General features: G+C 42.4%; 1 protein-coding gene across 1 annotated transcript; it reads right to left on the bottom strand.

Moving 5' to 3' along the window:
* Positions 1-1,205: 1,205 nt before the first annotated feature.
* On the bottom strand, positions 1,206-17,872 carry LOC133219087 (myosin-1B-like). Its single transcript, XM_061366187.1, has 38 exons — positions 17,654-17,872; positions 17,421-17,564; positions 17,174-17,330; positions 16,476-16,503; positions 16,263-16,377; positions 16,080-16,172; positions 14,930-14,993; positions 14,739-14,837; positions 14,542-14,645; positions 14,324-14,462; positions 13,808-13,926; positions 13,569-13,718; positions 12,441-12,611; positions 11,003-11,309; positions 10,847-10,923; positions 10,313-10,400; positions 10,103-10,220; positions 9,438-9,561; positions 9,216-9,352; positions 8,864-9,119; positions 7,200-7,442; positions 6,837-7,013; positions 6,609-6,754; positions 6,426-6,516; positions 5,948-6,337; positions 5,704-5,830; positions 5,347-5,465; positions 4,872-5,068; positions 4,409-4,592; positions 4,157-4,322; positions 3,860-3,984; positions 3,354-3,662; positions 2,997-3,200; positions 2,524-2,649; positions 2,258-2,428; positions 2,067-2,171; positions 1,830-1,925; positions 1,206-1,486 (listed from the first exon to the last, which is right to left on the bottom strand). Exons 1-38 carry the CDS (start codon positions 17,855-17,857, stop codon positions 1,328-1,330), a joined length of 5,829 nt encoding a protein of 1,942 aa, XP_061222171.1. The 5' UTR covers positions 17,858-17,872; the 3' UTR covers positions 1,206-1,327.
* Positions 17,873-19,544: the final 1,672 nt, after the last annotated feature.

The raw sequence follows: 19,544 nt of genomic DNA, 5'->3' as shown, positions 1-19,544 counted from the left end.
ACTTCTGCAATGCTTTTGATACAGTCTCCTACAGCCTCCTCCTAGAGAAACTGATGTGTTATGGTCTAGACAAATGGTCTGTGTGGTAGGTGGGGAGCTGGTTAACTGGCTGCACACAATGCTTATATTCCAACTGACCTCTCACTAGTGGGGTTACCTAGGGATTGATATTGGGCCTAGCACCTTTTCAAATCTTCATAAATGATCTGGAAAGTGGGATCAAGTCCACTCTGACCAGGTTTGACGATGATACCAAACTGAGTAGAGTGGAGTGGAGAAGTCAACACTTTGGAAGAAACAGTCTCTCTGGAGCATAACAGGGATAGGTTGTACGAGTGGGCTAACAAGAACTTACGAAGCTCAACAAGGACAAATGTAAGGTCTTGCACCTGGGTAAACCCAATCCAGGAATACAGCACAAGCTGGGATCTACTTGGCTGGGGAGCTGCTCTGTGGAAAGGAATGTGGGGTCCTGGTGGACAGTAAGCTAAATAGCTTACTGTGCTGATGCAGAAAAGAGAGACAATAGGCTGCTGGATTACATCAACAAGGGCATCACCAGCAGAGATAAAGATGTCATTGTCCCTTTCTACTCGGCTCTTGGCAGTCTACACCAGGAATGTTGTGTTCGATTTTGGTTCCTGCTATACAAATATTATGTGAACAGGCTGAGAGGGCCTAAAGGAGGGCCGCAAAGATGGTCCAAGGACTGGAAAGCCATGTGAGGAAAGGCTGGGAGAATTGGGTTTGTTCAGCCTAGAGAAAAGGCTCAGGGAAGACCTTATCACCATGCTCCAGTATTTAATGGGTATCCCTAAAGAAGATAGAGACTCCCTTTTTACAGGGAGTCACACAGAAAATAAGAGGGTTAATGGATCAAAGTTACTCCTGGTGAGGTTCTGGCTGGACACATGAAGAAAATTTCTACAATGAGAACGATCAGCCATGGGAATAATCTCCCCAGGTAAGTGATGGATTCCCCAATATTGGACACTTTTAAGATTTGGCTGGAAAGGGTGCTGGGACTTCTAGTCTAGGCTGTGAATTTGCCATGAAAGTTGAATCAGGTGATCCATGATTTACCTTCTAACATGGTATTCTATGATTCTATGATACTATGAAAATTAATTGCTTATAAACAACCAATACTTAGGTAACTGCAAAATTGAATTGTAACGACCGAAAGCATCCCTTCTGCTGTGTAAGCAAGGGAATCTACAATCTTTATTCACTAGACATTGACATGGTTACAAAGACTAACTACAGAAAAGACAGAGGGCACACATTTTGTGCAACCCCCAGGTCACTTTGATGCTTCTTGACAGCCTCACTCTTCCTCTCCTATCTTCTTGATGTGAAAAACCTCCCGGCTTTTCACTCGGAGCTTGTTGACCTGGGACTCTGCAATGTCAGCCCGCTCCTCAGCTTCCTCCAGCTCATGCTGGATCTTGCGGAACTTGGAGAGATTGACGTTGGACAGCTCCTCCTGTGTGGGGAGAAGGAGTTGGTTGTAAGGAGCCCTCGCAGAGCTGTGGCTCTTCTGCAGAAGGCAGAAACTTCCATCCCCCACCCACCACAGAAAAGCCTTACACAGACCTCCTCATCCTCCCTTATTCCAGATCCCACTGTGACAAGCTTCACCAGCACTGTGTCACACTTGGTCAAGTCATTTGTGTACTTACTGTGCCACTTGTTTATCTAGATGTAAAGACCCCAAAACCTTAGAATGTTGATGAATTGCATTTTCTAAGTATCTGGAATTCATCTCCTCAGCACATGTCTAGCATCCACAGAAAGCGATGCTTGACTCTTCTCCAAGCAATACTTACAGCTTCCTCAGCTTGCCTCTTGTAGGATTTCACTTTCATTTGCAGCTTGTCCACTAGATCCTGGAGCCTGAGAATATTCTTCCGATCTTCCTCAGACTAAAGTGGTTGGCAAACAGAAAAGAAAGTGAATTACTAGTTTCTCCATGCCACAGAACAACATTTAGTGTGGACTGCACTGGAAAAGCTTTGGTTTTCTGGGATGAGGGTGTGTGAGCTCCAGAACACCTCCTGCTTTACCTGGAAGGTCAGCTCCTTCACCCTCCTCTCATACTTGCGCACACCCTTCACAGCTTCAGCGCTGCGCTTCTGCTCAGCATCAACCTCCCCTTCCAGCTCCCGCACCTGCAATCACAAGCCCATCTTTGGAGCTTCCCTGCTATCTCTCCAAGGGACATGCTCACTCTTGCACAAACACCAGCCCTACGCACTCTGGCCTCCAGCTTCTGGATTTGCTTCTTGCCTCCTTTCAATGCCAACTGCTCAGCCTCATCCAGACGGAGCTGCAGGTCCTTCACCGTCTGGTCCAGGTTCTTCTTCATCCTCTCCAGGTGGGCGCTGGTGTCCTGCTCCTTCTTCAGCTCTTCTGCCATCATGGCTGCCTGAGGAGAGCAAAGGGTCAAAGCCATTTTGGGTCTGGAGACATTTTGGGGGAGAATACATCCATCACCAGCAATGAAAGGAGCCCCCAACTCACATCTGTGATGGCTTTCTTGGCCTTCTCTTCAGCATTGCGGGCTTCCTGGATGGTATCCTCCATTTCTCCCTGGATTTGGGCAATGTCTGTTTCCAGCTTCTTCTTGGTGTTGATCAAGCTGGTATTCTGTTGAACAGCAACAAACATTGTCCCCTTAGTTCCAGAACCAAACACTGGGTTTAGTAATTGTGTAAATTTAAGGTTATCATCTATATAATGTTAGCATTGTCCTACAAATGATGCATCTTTTGAGGTCTGACACAAGAGAGTTCTTGAAATTCTAAGAAATATTTCTGACTCCTGTATGTAGAATGCTACCCATTTAGCAATAACCCAATTCTTGGAACAAGGGTAACAGTTCTTTTTCAGGTTAAGCTTTTTGCTACAAGAGGTGATTTAAGAATTCACACAGATGAAAAATGTGAAAAGTGAAATAAAAAAGGCTCTTGAGATTTTGAATTGCATTAATCAACCTGAGTGTGGAGGAGCTGCACACGTTCAGTGGCATCCAGAAGCTCCTGCTCAGCCAACTTCCTTGAGCGCTCCGTCTGCTCCAGGGATGCCCGTAGTTCCTCAACTTCAGCCTGCAACAGGTTTGCTCGGCGCTCCACCATGGCCACCTGCTCCTTTAGGTCCTCCTGTGTCCTCAGAGCATCGTCCAAGTGTATCTGGGTATCCTGGAGAGGGAAATAAGAGAGATTGGGAGGTGGCTTTTTTTTCTATTTTCCTGTTTCCTATTTTTACATCAGTATAAATCTGACAGAATTGCACAACAGGGAAATATTTAGTTGATTCATAAACCAGTGAGCACCTTTTTTGTTGTGCTGTACCTTGAGCACTCCCTGTGTGTTTCTCAGGTTCTTCTGTGCCTCAGCAGCCAAGCGGTTGGCATGGCTGAGCTGGATCTCCATTTCATTCAGGTCTCCCTCCATCTTCTTCTTGAGACGCAGGGCTTCATTCCTGCTCCTGATCTCAGCATCCAGAGTGCTCTGCATGGACTCCACAATTCTGAGGTGATTTCTCTTCATCTGATCAATTTCCTCATCTTTCTCTGCTATTTTCCTATCAATCTCAGCCTTGACCTGGTTGAGCTCAAGTTGGAGGCGCAGGATCTTCCCCTCCTCATGTTCTAGGGAGGCCTGAATAATAAAGAAACAGGGTGTCAATAAAGTAATTTTATATACATCTGTCCTATTTCAAGCTACCTCTTATGAACAAAAATGAGCTCTTTTTCTTTGGATGATGTGGAACCTGAGGCTTTGACAATCCTTGACATTCCAGTCTTAAACTGTTTGTCAGTAGACCTGTCCAAAAAACAGTGAATATGTGTGTGTACCTCAGCTTCCTCCAAGGCAGCCTGGATTTCAAATTTCTCCTGCTCAATCTGCTTCTTGACTTTCTCCAGCTCATGAATCGCTTTTCCTCCCTCAGCAATCTGCTCCGTGAGGTCAGAAATCTCCTCTGTGGGAACAAGGACCAATGCCATGGTCGGCCACAGGGCAGAATGGGAAGGGCCCTCACACACCAACGTGACAGGCATCTTTGCCCACCTGAAGGCACAGACCCATGTGTAGTGGTGGGTACTGGTGGGTGCTGAGAAAGCCCTGCCAGGAGCAGAGGGCCAGGGACTTACGCTGCAAATTCTTGTTCTCGCGCTTCAGCGTTTCTAGGTGGTCCAAGGACTCCTCATAGGCATTCTTCATCTTAAACAGCTCCGTGCTGAGAGAGCGGGCCTCCTTCTGGGAGGCTTCCAGCTCAGCCTGTGTTTCCTCATACTTCTGCTTCCATTCTGCCAGGATCTGAAGAGAAAGCGGGTGTCAGTATGGACGTGACAATGAGGAGGGGATGTTTTCCCCAGGAGCCCCCAGTCTGGAGCCTGAAAGACCTTGTCAAAATTCTTCTGCTTCTTATCCAGAGCTGCACAGGCAGCATTCGATCTCTCCACATCAATCATCAGGTCCTCCACTTCGTTCTGCAGCCTCTGCTTTGTCTTTTCCAGGGAGGCACATTTGGCATTGACAGCTTCAACATGTTCCTCTGCATCCTGCAGGCGCTGTGCCAGCTTCTTCCTGCAATGTGGTAAATACAGCTGCAGGTTAGGGGTAAAGGGTCTGCCACTGCTCTGTCCCACCCCCTACTGATTATTAGGCCTGTCATAACAACTCTAGCCATAAAGACGACAGTTCTCCTTCCAGTCTATGCGTTTTTCCTTCTCTGCCTTCTATCACAAAGACAGTACATCCCAGCCTTTTTTTCTTTCCCTGACCAAACCCGTTTTTGGAAACTCCTATCTCCTGGCAGAGTCCCAGTGTTCTCCAATTCTCTCTTGTATCCCACTTGCCACGTACTTGGCCTCTTCCAGCTCCTCTGTTCGCTGAATAGCGTCTGTCTCATATTTGGTTCTCCACTGGGCCACTTCGCTGTTGGCCTTGGACAGGGCACGCTGCAGCTCCCCCTTGGCTTCTTGCTCCTCCTCATACTGTTCCCGGAGCAAGTCACAGTCATGGCGAGCAGACTGCAAGGCGTGGGCCAGAGCGTTCTTGGCCTGCAGCAACAGGAGTACTCTGACAATGAATGGACATCCTGGCAAATATCCTGACTGGCATGTTGTACACTGAATTGTTCTTCTATGCAAAATGGCAACAGTATGTTGAATGTAGAAAGAAGGTAGGATTGATGAAAAACATAATGTTTAAACTCCAGGGAGGCTAAGAAGCACTAAGAATTAAGAAGTTTTATGATAGTTCTACAGTTGCGTGCCTGAAAAGCCTGTTAGAGAATCGGAATCTAAAAGATAAGAATGAATACAGAATGTCTTCTCACCTTTATCTCTTCCTCTAAGTGCCTTTTGAGCTCCTCAATCTGTTGGGTGAAAGCCTGCTTGCCTCTTGACAGCTGAGAAACCAGACCATCTTTCTCCTCCAAATGGCGTGAATATTCACCTGCACAAATTCAGATAAAGAAGCTTTTCATTGCATTGATGACAGTATTGTGGCCATTTGGGGATGCAAACCAGACACTTAGGAGACCTTATAGAAGGTCATCATTATGATGCCATTTCACACATTTCACATAACAAGGGAGAAAAAACATTTTTAACAAATTATGTTCCCAGAAAGGTAATTCTAAATTAACTGTCTGACATTGTAAATTTTCACATCAGAGATGTGTATGTCATACCTGCTTCTGTCTGCAGACGAGCTCTTTGAGCACTGAGGTCATTGATCATGCGCTGATGCTCTTCTTCCTTTGTCTTAATCTCACTCAGCTGGTCTTCCAGGGTGCGACACATCTTCTCCAGATTTGCCTGTGTGGAAATACATGAAAGTAGTTAATGATGCTAATTCTTAATAATAGCAGCTGCAAAATCTTAAATGTAATAGATTTCTGTTGGGGCATAAATATCTAGAAGGTATTTGCGTACCTTGGCTTTGGAGACGGACTCCATGTTACTGGCCAGGTCATCAATCTCCATCTTCAGCTCACTCTTCTCTTTCTCCAGCTTCTGCTTCACTCGCTGCAGGTTGTCGATCTGCTCCCCAAGCTCAGCGGTGCTGTCCGCGTGCTTCTTGCGCAGGGCAGCAGCCGTGGCTTCGTGCTGCAGCGTGGCCTCTTCGAGGTCACGACGCATCTTCTGGAACTCGGCCTCACGCTTCTTGTTCATCTCAATCTGAGCTGCTGTAGCCCCTCCTGCTTCTTCCAGGCGCTCGCTGATCTCCTCCAGCTCCCTCGAGAGGTCAGACCGATGCTTCTCTGCTTTTGCCCGAGAGGTTCGCTCTGCCTCAATTTCCTCCTCCAGTTCCTCAATACGAGCCTGGAGAACAACAGGGACCATTCACACCCATGACGTCCTCTTACCTGACCTGGGGCTGGATGAGAGAGCAGAAGGAACAGAGACTTGCCTGCAGCTCCTTGATCTTCTTCTGTAATTGCATGCCCAGGGTTTGCTCATCCTCAATTTTGCTCTGGATCTGGCTGATTTCAAAGTCTTTCCTTTGGGAAAAGAAAACCATGTTAGAGCTGAAAGAAAAAAGAAAGAACAAGGGAACCAGCCCAGCACTCAGGTGCCCTACAGCTACACTTACTTCTTGAGTTTCTCATCCAGTTGCTGCTTATCATTTTCCAAATCCATTATATTGTCCTGGGCTAGCTTAAGGTCTCCTTCGAGTTTCCTCTTGGCTCTCTCAAGGTCCATGCGCAGTTTCTTCTCTTGCTCCAGGGATCCTTCCAGCTAAAGCAAAGACCATCAGTGTTCTGATGGTAGTGTCTGACTGTGTAACAGATTTAGTCTTCTCATATGCATCTTTACTTACATCGTCCACTTGTTGCTCCAGCTTGATTTTAGCTTTGGTCAGTGTATTGACTTTGTCCTCTTCTGCCTGCAGGTCATCCAGTGTCTGCTGATGGGCCTCTTGGAGGGCTTTCTTCTCTTTTGTCAGCTTGACAATGGTCTCATCCAGGGCTGCCATCTCCTCTGTGAGGTTTTTCACCTACAGATATAAGCAATTGTCAAAAAAGGGTGGAAAGCTTGCAGTGAAATGCTCCCTTTGCAGTACTTAGTCAGGAGTTGCATTTTTCCTTTTGCTACTCAAATGAGGGCCAGCTCATTTGGTAGTCGGTTTTGCTTCAAGAAACGATACTTTTTAGATCCCTTTTGTGATTCCCTGTGTGTGTACCTTGTTTTCAGTGGCATGCTTTTCCTTCTCCACTTTGGCCAATGTTAACTCAAGGTCATCAATATCTTTCTTCAGCTCTGAACATTCATCCTCCAGTTTCCTCTTCTTGGCTGTCAACTCAGCATTAATTTCTTCTTCATCCTCAGCCCTTTCAGTCACCTCCTTCACTTTGGCTTCCAGCTGGATTTTAGTTTTGATGAGCTGGTCACATCTCTCCTCAGCATCAGCTAAAGCATCAGCTTCCTGGTGGGAAAACACAGGAAAGTTTATTTTATTTTGAAGGAACATGTGTGTATCAGCAAGACCTTTGGGATTACTTTTTGGGAAATTCTTACTGCATAATTACATTGCAAATTAGCCATTTTGAAAATTGTTTTGATCACTTTCACTTTTACATGACCTTTTTCATCACCACATACTGTGTCTAGATACATTACATTCCACCTTGTTTATTGCAGGTATGTGGGTGGCTTACTTGGATTTAATTGATGTTTTCCTTTTCTCCTTTAGAAAGTTATGAGTGATAGTATTTTATAATTCCACATATTCAATTTTATGTAGATGCACTGAGAAATGCAAATAATTCCACCCTTGAGAAAATTTTGACTCGTATTAGTATATTTATACCCGGCCAATACAGCAAGTGGATACTAAAAGTCAGTGTTCCAGAGAAAGATTCACCTTTCCCTGAAATGGACACTCCAAGGATACAGCCTACATGTTGCCTAGAGTGTCCCAAGAAGTGAAATGGCTTTGGAGCAAACATATAAGGCTGGTCTTGTGTGGTAGGATGCAAAGAGCATCTGTTTCTTAGAATCATAGAATCACAGATTAGTTAGGGTTGGAAAGGACCTTAAGATCATCAAGTTCCAACCCCCCTGCCATGGGCAGGGACACCTCACACTAAACCATGTCACCCAAGGCTCTGTCCAGCCTGGCCTTTAACACCAGCAGGAACAGAGCATTTTCAACTTCCCTGGGCAACCCATTCCAGTGCCTCACCACCCTCACAGTAAAGAACTTCTTCCTTATATCCAATCTAAACTTCCTCTGTTTAAGTTTTAACCCGTTACCCCTTGTCCTATCTCTACAGTCCCTAATGAATAGTCGATCCCCAGCATCCCTATAGCCCCCTTTCTGATACTGGACGGCTGCTATGAGGTCTCCATGCAGCCTTCTTTTCTCCAGGCTCAACAGACCCAACTTTCTCAGCTTATCTTCATAGGGGAGGTGCTCCAGTCCCCTGATCATTCACATGGCCTCCTCTGGACTTGTTCCAACAATTACATGTCCTTTTTATGTTGAGGACATCAGAACTGCACACAATACTCCAAGACTTGTGGGAGCAATAGCTACAAGAGTCCGAGTGAGATATGCTGTAAGAAATGGTATTAGGATCTTCATGTTGACAACTGAATTAAGGCAGAGTCAGTGAATCCAATCGCTGTCCCCACTCCATGAAATACACAACAGTGACTGCACTGAGGCTTTATGTCATGAACTCACATGAAGACGTACAGGCGTTAGGACTAAAAAGTGATTTTTTTGGCTTAAACTTCACTTTGTAATAGTGAGACTAAGTGTGAAAGAAAGTGGCCTGAATTTTACCTTTTTTTACATGGTATGCAATGTAAAATTAAAAAGAAAATAAAAGTGTTACTCACAGCCTGCACTTGGAGCTGCAGATCATTTTTCTCTTGCACCAGTTTCACCATTTTCTCCTCCAGCTCCTTCCTCTTTGCCTCAGATTTTGCAAGCTCTTCCTTGGTTTTCTCAAACTCTTCCTTCATGTTGGCCATCTCTTTCTCAGATTCTGCACTCTTCAGCAAGGGCTTGATCTTGAAGAAAAGCTTCATCCAGGGCCAGTGCTTCACATTCATAAATGCACGAACATTGTACTGGATGCAGAAGATGGACTCCCTGAAGAATAATTAAAATGAACATAAAATAATTTCAGGAGGACGAGTGTCAACACTTTCCCCTAAGTGACTTTAACTAAAGATGAGGAATGTCTACCTTCTCTCCACCATTCTCTGGTACTCCACTCTCATCAGGAAGCCCCTACATCTGGCCTGTGTGCGGGTGATGAGCTGTGCCAGCTTCTCATCCCTCATCTCCTCCAGGAGTCCCAGCAGCCCAGCTTTGAAGAACACCTTGAGAAAGGGAATGTTGCTGCACATCACTGGCAGGTAGAGCAGAGCACAGAGATGCAATGAATGACTCAAGAAAGATTTGTACCTTGGTGTGTCCAAATTTGTACTGGGTATGGTCCACATCAATTGACCCAAGAAGCTTCTCAGAAGCCTTCTTGCTGTCAATGAACTGTCCCTCTGGGATCGCACTGGCATTAAGCACCTTGTACCTGTGGAATGAGAAGAACATATGAATAAGGATAACCTCAAGTCATAACAGTATAAATTTTATTGAAGTTCCCATTAGTCTGTGCAGCAGAATTGGGCTGAGGAAGTTGGAAATTCATCTCTTGTTTAGAGATACAGTTATACTGAAGTTCTAATCTGATAACAAAGTTAAGGAAACTTTTATTGTCTTTAGGTGGTCCATCATAGATAAGGACACTGATCTCTAGCCGTTTCATTCTGAGATCTTTTTCACATAACCTATGCTGTAGAAAACATCTAGAAAGGAACATCGCCACTCTGTGTATAGGAAGAACGCATCTTCCCCTGAAACTTGCAGCTGATACAATGGCCAAAGCATGCTACTGAATTTGGAAATTTTGAGAACTTGTAGCCACATGCCAATCTGCATTTTTAAATCTTGTGATCGCTGGTTTGTATAGCTTTATTGTGCTTCCATACTCAGAGACACTTCTAAGGTTCAGCTCTGTGATGAATAGCAAAGTGTAAGGACACTGACATACCTCTTCATTTTATAACACTTACCTCTGTTTAAAGTCAGCATAGAGCACTCTGCTGGGGAAACCTTTCCTGCAAATCCTGATGCCTTCCAGCACACCGTTACAGCGCAGCTGGTGAAGTACCAGTTCATGTTCCATGGCACCTAGCAATACAGACCATAAATGAACACCAATTTCCAGTGCAGAGGTGAATGGCTGTATCAGAGCAAGTTCTCTTTCTGCTTGAGCATCTTACCAGGTGTTTTTGTTTCATTTGGGATGATGCAACGCACAAAATGAGGGTGAGTGCTCCGTAGATTGGTCATCAGCTTGTTTAGATTCTCCTGTTGGACCATGATTTAGTGTATGTTTATATGAAATATGGAAAAACTAACTGTAAAATTCTGGGAACTTAGCATAAAAGCCTATCAGTGAAGATGCACCGTGATGAAAATTATCAACTGATACCTCAGAAAAATAGCTCAAAGCCCTCTGATTCTGAACATTGAACATGATCTTTTAGAGTAAGAAAAAAAGTTATTATCAACCCAATGAGTCATAGAGGGTGTGTACTTCTTAGTTTGATGAGAAAATTCTTGGGTATTTCAGGTTGAGGTTTAGGAAATTACTGTCATTTTTCTTCCGTAAGTGGTATAGGGTTGTTTTTTAAAGCTAATTTGAGCAAAATTTGTTACTTTTTTTTTTTTTTTTTTTTTTTTTACTGTTGAGTGATTTCAAAGTGCTGTTTAATTCTAATTTGCATAGCTGAAAAGATAAAGTGTTTCCTTACCCGGAAAAGAGCTGATACAGTCTGGAAAGAAGAGCCTTTCTTCTTGCCACCCTTCTTGCCTCCACCACCACTAGCCTCTGATAAAGTAAAGATAATGAAACATTTATGGCTCTGGAACCACTGTGCAACAAGAAGATGAGATTTTAGAAAACTCACCTGCCTCTCCACCAACAGAAGCAAAAAGTAAAGCCAGTGTCTTTACAGATGATTTCTGATACAGCCCAATGACTGTTTCATTTAGGGGGTCTTTGTTCTTCTCAAGCCAGCCAGTGATGTTGTAGTCCACCGTGCCAGCATAGTGGACCAGTGAAAAGTGAGCCTCAGCCTTGCCTTTGCCAGGCTTTGGCTTCTGGAAGTTGTTGGACTTGCCCAGATGCTGGTCATAGAGCTTGTTTTTGAAAGAGGTGTCTGTTGCCTTGGGGAACATGCACTCCTCTTCCAGGATGGAGAAGATGCCCATAGGCTAGGAGAAGCAGAAAAAAAATGACAGCAATAAAATATAGATTTGCTTTCAGAAGGAGACTTCAGTAAGGCACAGAGAACTGAGAAATAGATTACATTTTTGGATAAAAAAGTGGATCAAATCTTTGTCTAGCTTTGCATATGCAGTTCTAGACAAGATAGGAATTTGTGTCTGAAACTACTGCATTTCAGAAGTGATAGTGTCACAATCATCACACAGTTTTCTAAATAATTTAGAAACTGATGAATTGAAAGATTTTTATTTTCTGCATTAATTCTTTCATGATGTAGATTTTTGTAGATGAAACTGTCATACTAAAACTCTCCTTTGTTCAACAGATCAACAGATCTTTCAGCTACTCCCTGAGATGTTATTTCTTACGAGATATCTCTGCCTTTTTATTCCATACAGAATGATGTTACACAAAATGGTGTCAGCTCATAGTGATGGTTTTATTCATCACAGTTCATCCAGTATCTTTTTCTATATATACCTATGATTTCAATCTGAAATTGTGTTTCAGAAACCACAGTATTAGTCTTATTATCGTAATATTGAAAACTGTGGATTTCTGAAAAGAGATCTTTCATCTTTGTGGACTAGAAAACACACCTACAGTGAATCCTTGTCATCATATTATGTGTGATCACATTATTTCTTCTATTGCCTTTGACAAACAAGAAAAATTACAGCTATTTGTCTTTCATAAATGCATAATAATGTAGCTAATAAGTAACCTAAATTTATTTCATTGTAGCCTAATCAGAAGGGTCCCAGAAATTACTTTCTGAAAGAAAACAATATTTGAAATTAAAAGGTACACAAAGGTTTTTTGAAGTCAAAGAACTAGATATGGCTATGATGGATAATGATAGGTAGTTTTGTGAAGCATTAGGGCAAAAGAAAAAATAAAGCTGAAGAAAAATCCTATAATTCTGTCACAAAGAAGAAATAACAAAATCTTAAATGTAATAAACAAACTTTTTCAATGAGATCACAGATAAAATAAGTTACATATTCAGGTATTTTGAAGAACTGATTTGGATATGAATGTGGAAGAGTCCTTTGAAAACGGATGCCAAGTAACAAAAAAATTGCCAAATGCACAATGCACCTGAACAGGAAGGATACCTTTTCAATAAGCTCAATGCAGGCAGCCAGGTCCATCCCAAAGTCAATGAATGTCCATTCAATTCCTTCCTTCTTGTACTCCTCTTGCTCCAGCACAAACATGTGGTGGTTGAAGAACTGTTGCAGTTTCTCATTGGTGAAGTTGATGCACAGCTGCTCCAGGCTGTTGAACTGCTCAGTGCAAAGACAAGATTTACTCATTCTCAAGAGGAAGAAACGCCTGCATAGCTTCTTTCTGCACACTTAGAATTATATACAGAGGATGTCCAGTTAAACCTAAGATTTTTTTTAATGTTAAAGCTTCTAATTACTTTTAAAGAGATTAGGGGGTTTTGCTCTTTGCTACGTGAATAATGTTTACGTATTTATTTGTCAAATCAGATTCCAAAATGATTTGTTACTCTTATCCCTCTCAAGGTACAACTTACTTTTCTCTGTTCTGTTGTATTATGTAAATTTTCCCATTGCACTTATGATAAAATTACACATTGTCAGTATTTGCTAGTCCTGGCTTGGACTCAGGGAATCACCCTTTGGCTCTTCAGAACGAAAAGATAGATATTGCTCTCTTTTTCCAAAGCGTAGGCCAAATTTTGTGAGTGGGGCTTAAGTCTACCTTTATCTTCCTACGCTGCATAATAGTCAGTATTTGCGTGCTTTTGTCAGTGGATTTTCTTGATACTAAGCATAATACTAATGTGTATCGCATAAAGCTATTACATGCAGATCGTGCTTTTGTCAGTGGATTTTCTTGATACTAAGCATAATACTAATGTGTATCACATAAAGCTATTACATGCAGATCCACTGAAGCTCGTGAATTGTCCTGGAAAAAACAGTGACATACAAAAGGAGGAAAACATTTCCACAAAATAAAAAATAAAATACTGATAATTAAAAACCAAACAACAAAAACTACAAAACCCCCAAAATTACCTAAAAACCCCCACCTCCACACACAGAAAAACCCAAATAATCAAAAAGGACAACAACCAAACCAACACAAAAAAACTTGATTTGAAATTGTAAGTGAATAGAATTTTTTCCAAAAAACCACTGGAATTCTCCAGTTCCTCTTGAGGCCTAGGTGCCTTTTCAAGATTTTACTACGATTTCTGTAGCACTTACATCAAAGATCTCAAAGCCAGCAATGTCCAGGACACCAATGAAGTACTGTCTGGGCTGCTTGGTATCCAGCTGTTGGTTGATGCGAACAACCATCCACAGGAACATCTTCTCATAGACAGCTTTTGCCAGGGCACCAACTGAATTGATCACCTAAACCGAAGAAGAAGGAAGCATAAGAAAAATAATACCCAGAGGAAGAGAATAAATCAAGACAGAGGTTCCCGGTAGGTGGTGGTTACCTGCTGCACGGTTTGACCCTTGGTCACATATTCATTCCCAACCTTGACTCGGGGGTAGCAGAGGGCCTTCAGCAGGTCAGCTGAGTTCAGACCCATCAAATAGGCAGCCTTGTCAGCAACTATACTCAAAGAGACGAGAACAGAGGGGAAGTGATCACTGAAGGTCAATGTTAGATGTATCTGTAGGTTTCAGCACTGTAATCTTATAAAAGCTTGAAGGGAAATTCAGAAGCATGAATATGGTAGAAAATGAGATTCATGTCTTTATGAAAGTAACTTGGTTGCCCAGGGAGGTTGTGAATGCTCCATCCCTGGTGGTGTTCTAGGCTAGGTTGGACGAAGCCTTGGATGGCATAGTTTAGTGTGAGGTGTCCCTTTCCATGGCAGGGGGTTTGGAACTAGATGATCTTAAGGTCTTTTCCAACCCTAACTATTCTATGATTCCAGGATACCTGAATGCCAGCTTCCAGCTATGTAACCGTTTCTATTATTGGGAGTTCTAGATTTTGTTTATACCTTCTGTGCCATCAGGCTCTGCCTGCTCCTCACGCTGCTTCTGCTTGAACTTCAAGTTCCCATAGTGCATGACAGCCCCTGTCAGCTTGTAGATGGCTGTCTTCTCATCAGGAGTAAAGCCCAGGATGTCAATGGCACTCTGCAACATTATGAGCCAAATAAACCTCTGGACCATTAAAAGGAACTTTCACCTTCCCATTATGCTCTGTGCCACTTACATCTGTAGCCATCAGCTCTTCCTGGTCATTAATGCTGGCAACAGTGATCTCACCTTGACTCACAAACTGGTAGTCATATGGGTTGGTGGTGATAAGGAGCATGTCTGTAAAGAGGAATAGAATATATTTAGGCATAAGAATGAAGATAAATGTTAAACATATTCAGGTGCCATCAGGCAATTTCTCATACTACCTACCAATTAGCTCTGGCTTCTTGTTGGACATGATCTGATAGAATATGTGGTAGCTTCTTTCTGCCTTGAGCTGGAAAGTGACTCTGGACTTTTCCAGCAGATCTGGCAAGGATGGTAAGACAGAGTTAGGTCTGAGAATGTACATTGAGATGGAAAGGGAAGAAGGAATGTGATCAGTCCAGAAAGTCTCTTACACGTTTCAATGTCAGCAGAAGCCAGTTTCCCTGTGGCCCCGAAGTGGATTCGAATGAATTTGCCCTTTAGAGAGGAAAGAAAAAAGGCATTTTGAAATTTCACTGAGATAGTAATTATGTTATCTTATATTCTCCACAGAGGACAAGATGTAAACTTAGGAGTTATTGTATTGTTTGGTTCTGCTTGGGGCATTTTGTTCGCTTGTTTGTTTTTTTTTATTTTGTTTTTATTTTTGTTAGTTTTTATTTTTCTTAAAAAAAGCAAAATGAGACAAAAATGTATTAAGAAACTCTCTATACTAGGAATACTTAGTTAAAGAACTGATCTGAGGTATTATTTTTTAACAGATTATTCTGAATGAACAGGAACAACTGAAAAACAGTAAACAAGCCTTTCATTAGGGCAATTACACATGGGTATAGAGAATGCAAGATGAAGTTGCTTCAAGTTTTTATCAGCTAGGACACTATGAAGGTGGATTTTGATGGCATAAATATTAGGTAAGATTTTTAGAAGCTGCTGAAAAAGCAGCTGTTACTTTCTGAGTTGTGGGGATAAGGGCAACACAACCAGAACATGGAACTTTAAGCTGAGGCTAGGGATTGGTGTTGTGATTTCTCAAGGACATTCACAGGTTATCTTACAAAATTTACAAATGTCTTTTTGTATTAAAATTACTGAAAGAACATATCATGGGTTTGTTTGGTTTCTGATAGGATGTGTTGAAGTCATCCCTTTCCAGAAAATTTGTATCAATGCCTGAGTAATAGACCTGCTCAGTTCTGTGTCTACAGAAAAAGAGTTCTATATTTTTGCTGACCTGATGCAGGCAAATTCCATCTTGTCTTTTCCTCTCTCCTTCCCTTCATTCTACATTACCTCAATTCACACAAATATGTTTATTCATGCTGTATGACAGATATCAGGAGTATAAATATATATATATATATATACAAACATTAAATAAGAGAGATATTTATACATCTTTGCTGTTATTGTTAATTAAATAATCTAGTTAGGTAGTTTTTGTTGACAAAAATATTAGTTCCATTAATTCAATCATCTGACCATGACAGTTCAGAAGTGACAGCTTCTGTTGTGACATCCTTGTTCAACTCTAGATGTCAACTTCTCCAGTCAACAACTTACAAAGCGTGAGGAGTTGTCATTCCTCACGGTCTTAGCATTTCCAAAGGCCTCCAGCAGTGGGTTGGCGCTGATGATTTGATCCTCAAGCGTTCCCTGCAGGATGGTAATTGTTTCAGGTTATCCTTTCAAAAAACATGTCAGAAATAAAGGAAAGCATTGATTCTAGCCGGTCTATCAACTTACCTGCATTTTGCCTGATGTCTGCTCTTCCTTCTTCTTGTCCCCGCTCGCTGCAATTGTTGCAAAGTACTGGATGACACGCTTTGTGTTCACAGTCTTCCCTGCTCCGGATTCTCCGCTGTCCAGCCAAAGAGAGAAGCAGAGAGTGTGTGGTCAGGCAGGAGGTCCCCTGGCACCAGGCAGCCCAGCAGGGATCAGAGCAGGGAGTGTACATACGTGATCAGGATCGACTGGTTCTCGCGATCTGTGAAAGAGGCAGAAACAAATGGACTTCATAAATGAAGAACAGGAAAAGACTGAAAATGAATGCAGTGAATATAAGTCATGACAAGAAAACTGTCTGTACAGGTTTTCCTTTGCTTACTAGAGTTTTTAAGAATTCAGTTCTTTGCAAAGTAATGATTTTTTTTTTATTTTTATCTTTTATAAGAAAGATAAAACCCCACGAGGGGGCACGTGTTTCTTGGGTACTGCACTCTTTACAGTTTTCTTCTCCTGCATACAGTAAATTATTTCATGTTTCATTGTTTTGATGTTTGAGTACACAGACTGTAACTAGAGCGTAATTAGAGTGGAGAGAAAGGGATAAGAAGAACCTATTAAAATGAATCCTGAGATTGGGTAATAGTTATGAACACCATAGGACAGAGAAAGAAAGGAATGGAGTGTTGGAAGCAAAACTAGCAGCAATATATAATTCCATTTGTTTTTTTCATGCAAGGGTTTTATTAAGATAAATCTGATCATTTGTGATATTGAAGTTTCCTTCAATGGTGTGAAGATAATAAAGCACAGTGTTATGTATACATCAGAACCAGGAAAGCTTTCAAAAAGTCTCCTCAGATTAGTGAGACAGAGTATTTCTTCAGAGAATTTCATGGTACAATCCCTCTGAGAAAAAGAGAACCACTCACCAGTCAGCATGAACTGATAGGCATTGTCAGAGATGGAGAAGATGTGTGGAGGGGCCTCCTGGCGCTTCTTGCCTCGGTAGGCCAACACCACCTCCGGGTTGTACACCGGCAGCCACTTGTAGGGGTTGACAGTGACACAGAAGAGACCCGAGTAGGTCTGTGGAGAAGGGAGACAGCATGTTGGCTTCCACTTAGGCTGCAGCAGTTCCTCCCAGCTACCCAGAGGAAGACTGCTGCTGGTACTTACGTAGATCATCCAGGCTGCGTAACGCTCTTTGAGGTTGTACAGCACAGCGGGTTCATGGAGGTGGGTCATCATGGCCATGTCCTCGATTTTATCGTACTTGGGAGGGTTCATGGGAAAGACCTGATCATCCTTCACGGTCAGGGTCTGTCAGAGGAAGAAGGAGATGCATGTATGTCAGCTAAGAATTGAGAGTGAGAATTAAATGGTGTCCTTCAGCCTTGCTTCTTACTCACCTCTCCACCTTCAGTCTTGACAGTCACTTTCCCCGATTCTTTGCTCTGGACTGTCCCTTTCACAAAGGATTCTTTAGGATGGGCCACAAAGACCGAAGTTTTGGCATCAAAAGGCTTGTTCTGGGCAGCAATTCTCTCCTTTTCTGATTTTCTGAGGTAGGGAGCTGCCTCCCCAAAGATGGCCATCTCGGAGTCTGACGACATGGCTGCAGCTTGTGGAGAGGCTCGTCAGCAGAGAACACTGTGGAAGAGCAGATGTGTTGCCCAAATAAGTCAACTTGCTTCATTGCCACACAGTTTATTGAAGAACTTGAACAGATTCATAGAATGTGTGATTTGGAAGGCAGTTCTTAGGTCCATCTTTCCATGCAAAGGAGGTCAAATATCAGATCAAATTACCCAGAGCCTTTTTCCAGTGAAGTTTTTTTTATCTCCAGGCATGTAGATACTTCAATTCCACTTTATCCCCATTTCATCCCTTTTTGATGTTTTACCACCCTGATTGTGAATTTTTTCATTTTCACATCTAATCATATTTCTGTTGTTGCAACACAGGTCTGTTGTCCCTCATGCTTTCACTCTGTGAGTATGAGAACAGTCTGGCTCTTTTTACCATATAACCACTCACTTTTTGTTAAAAACATCAATAAGAGAACTCCATTTCAACATTGTCTCCAGAGTTGACAGCCCTCACCCTTTCAGCCTCTCATACAGCATTTGCTCCTGCCTGTCTTGGAAACTCTCCACTGAACTCGCTTAGGAATGTCAGTGTCTTTCTTGCCATGGGGGAGCACCAAATTGAACACAATACTCCAGATACGGGACCTGAATGCAGGGGAAGAATCAAATTCCTTTTACCTGCTGACTACACTGTTATGACTGCCTGACAATGTACTTGGCCACTCCAAAAGGCACACTGATGACATATGTGCATTAGGACACATAACCCTCTTCTCAAAGGTATTTTCTAGCCAAATGACAGCTAACATATCCTGTTGTGTGGGGCTATTCTTTCCTATATGCAGGACTTCATATTGCCCTTAGTAAAATTCATGAGCTTCTTTTCAGGTCCAGATTGAAGAATTTTAGGAGCCTTCTTAAAGGTAATATTGGTCTGTAGCATATTCATGAGTCCCTTGGTTTGATCTCATCTGATCAGCTGCTGAGGATACCTTCTATCCGTCACTGGATTGCTAATGGTGATGATCAGTATCAGGCTCCTAGCACTCATATATTCCTAGCACTGGTGTGTTCTATACTGTGGAAAGTGCCTCCTGAAAGATTTGAGATCTCTTTTTGCATTTCTAGGTATTGGCATAATTTCTGAAAATGGTTAAGTCATGCCTTGTCAAGCTAAGCAGGGTAACTTTTACATTCTTTTAATATTCTGTGTCTAGGGCTCCCAATCCCTCCTCAACACCATGCTCTTTCCTTTTAGATTGCTAGATCTCAGAAGATTGCAGATTTCACTAGGAAAATTTTAAATGAAAGCATTTGTGGAGGAATGCTCCTGTGATTGACTGCAACATCAGTAAAGCACTTCCAATTTTTTAATCTCAAAGCTTTAACACCATGCTGCAAGCGCTTTGTGTCCCTCTGCAGGTAAATATCAAGCAATGGATTCTAAAGCAGAAATGAGGCACCACAGTGAGGCACCATGCCAGAGGAAGAAGATATTCACACCTACCTGGAGTTACCAAACCAAAAAGCCCCATTTGCCAGTACACAAAATACAGATAGGTGAGTTCAGAAGGTGTTCTGAGGACTAACTAATGCATGGTGCCTTTTGCTGCTGCTCTAAATAATTCACTAGAGTTGTTTGCTTCTCATCACAAAATGTTTCAGCAGCCCCAAATGGTAGCATTAGTGTTTGAAATAAGGTGTGTACTTC

The sequence above is a fragment of the Neopsephotus bourkii genome, unplaced genomic scaffold (assembly GCF_033783945.1).
Source record: "Neopsephotus bourkii isolate Nb327-2 ecotype Australia unplaced genomic scaffold, CSIRO-AGI_Nbou_v1 NB_5, whole genome shotgun sequence".
Lineage (NCBI taxonomy): Eukaryota > Metazoa > Chordata > Aves > Psittaciformes > Psittacidae > Neopsephotus > Neopsephotus bourkii.
Note: the sequence above shows the minus strand (reverse complement) of the source record. Positions and strands in the feature narration are given on the sequence as shown.

Excerpts from the sequence above, each read along its gene's own strand:
- LOC133219087 (XM_061366187.1), bottom strand. The coding sequence starts at position 17,857 with ATGTCGTCAGACTCCGAGATGGCCATCTTTGGGGAGGCAGCTCCCTAC. Across the intron at positions 16,504-17,173 it reads CTATCAGTTCATGCTGACTG|ATCGCGAGAACCAGTCGATC; the intron begins GTGAGTGGTTCT and ends CCTCTTTCACAG. Across the intron at positions 12,612-13,568 it reads CTGGCTTTGAGATCTTTGAT|TTCAACAGCCTGGAGCAGCT; the intron begins GTAAGTGCTACA and ends TGCACTGAGCAG.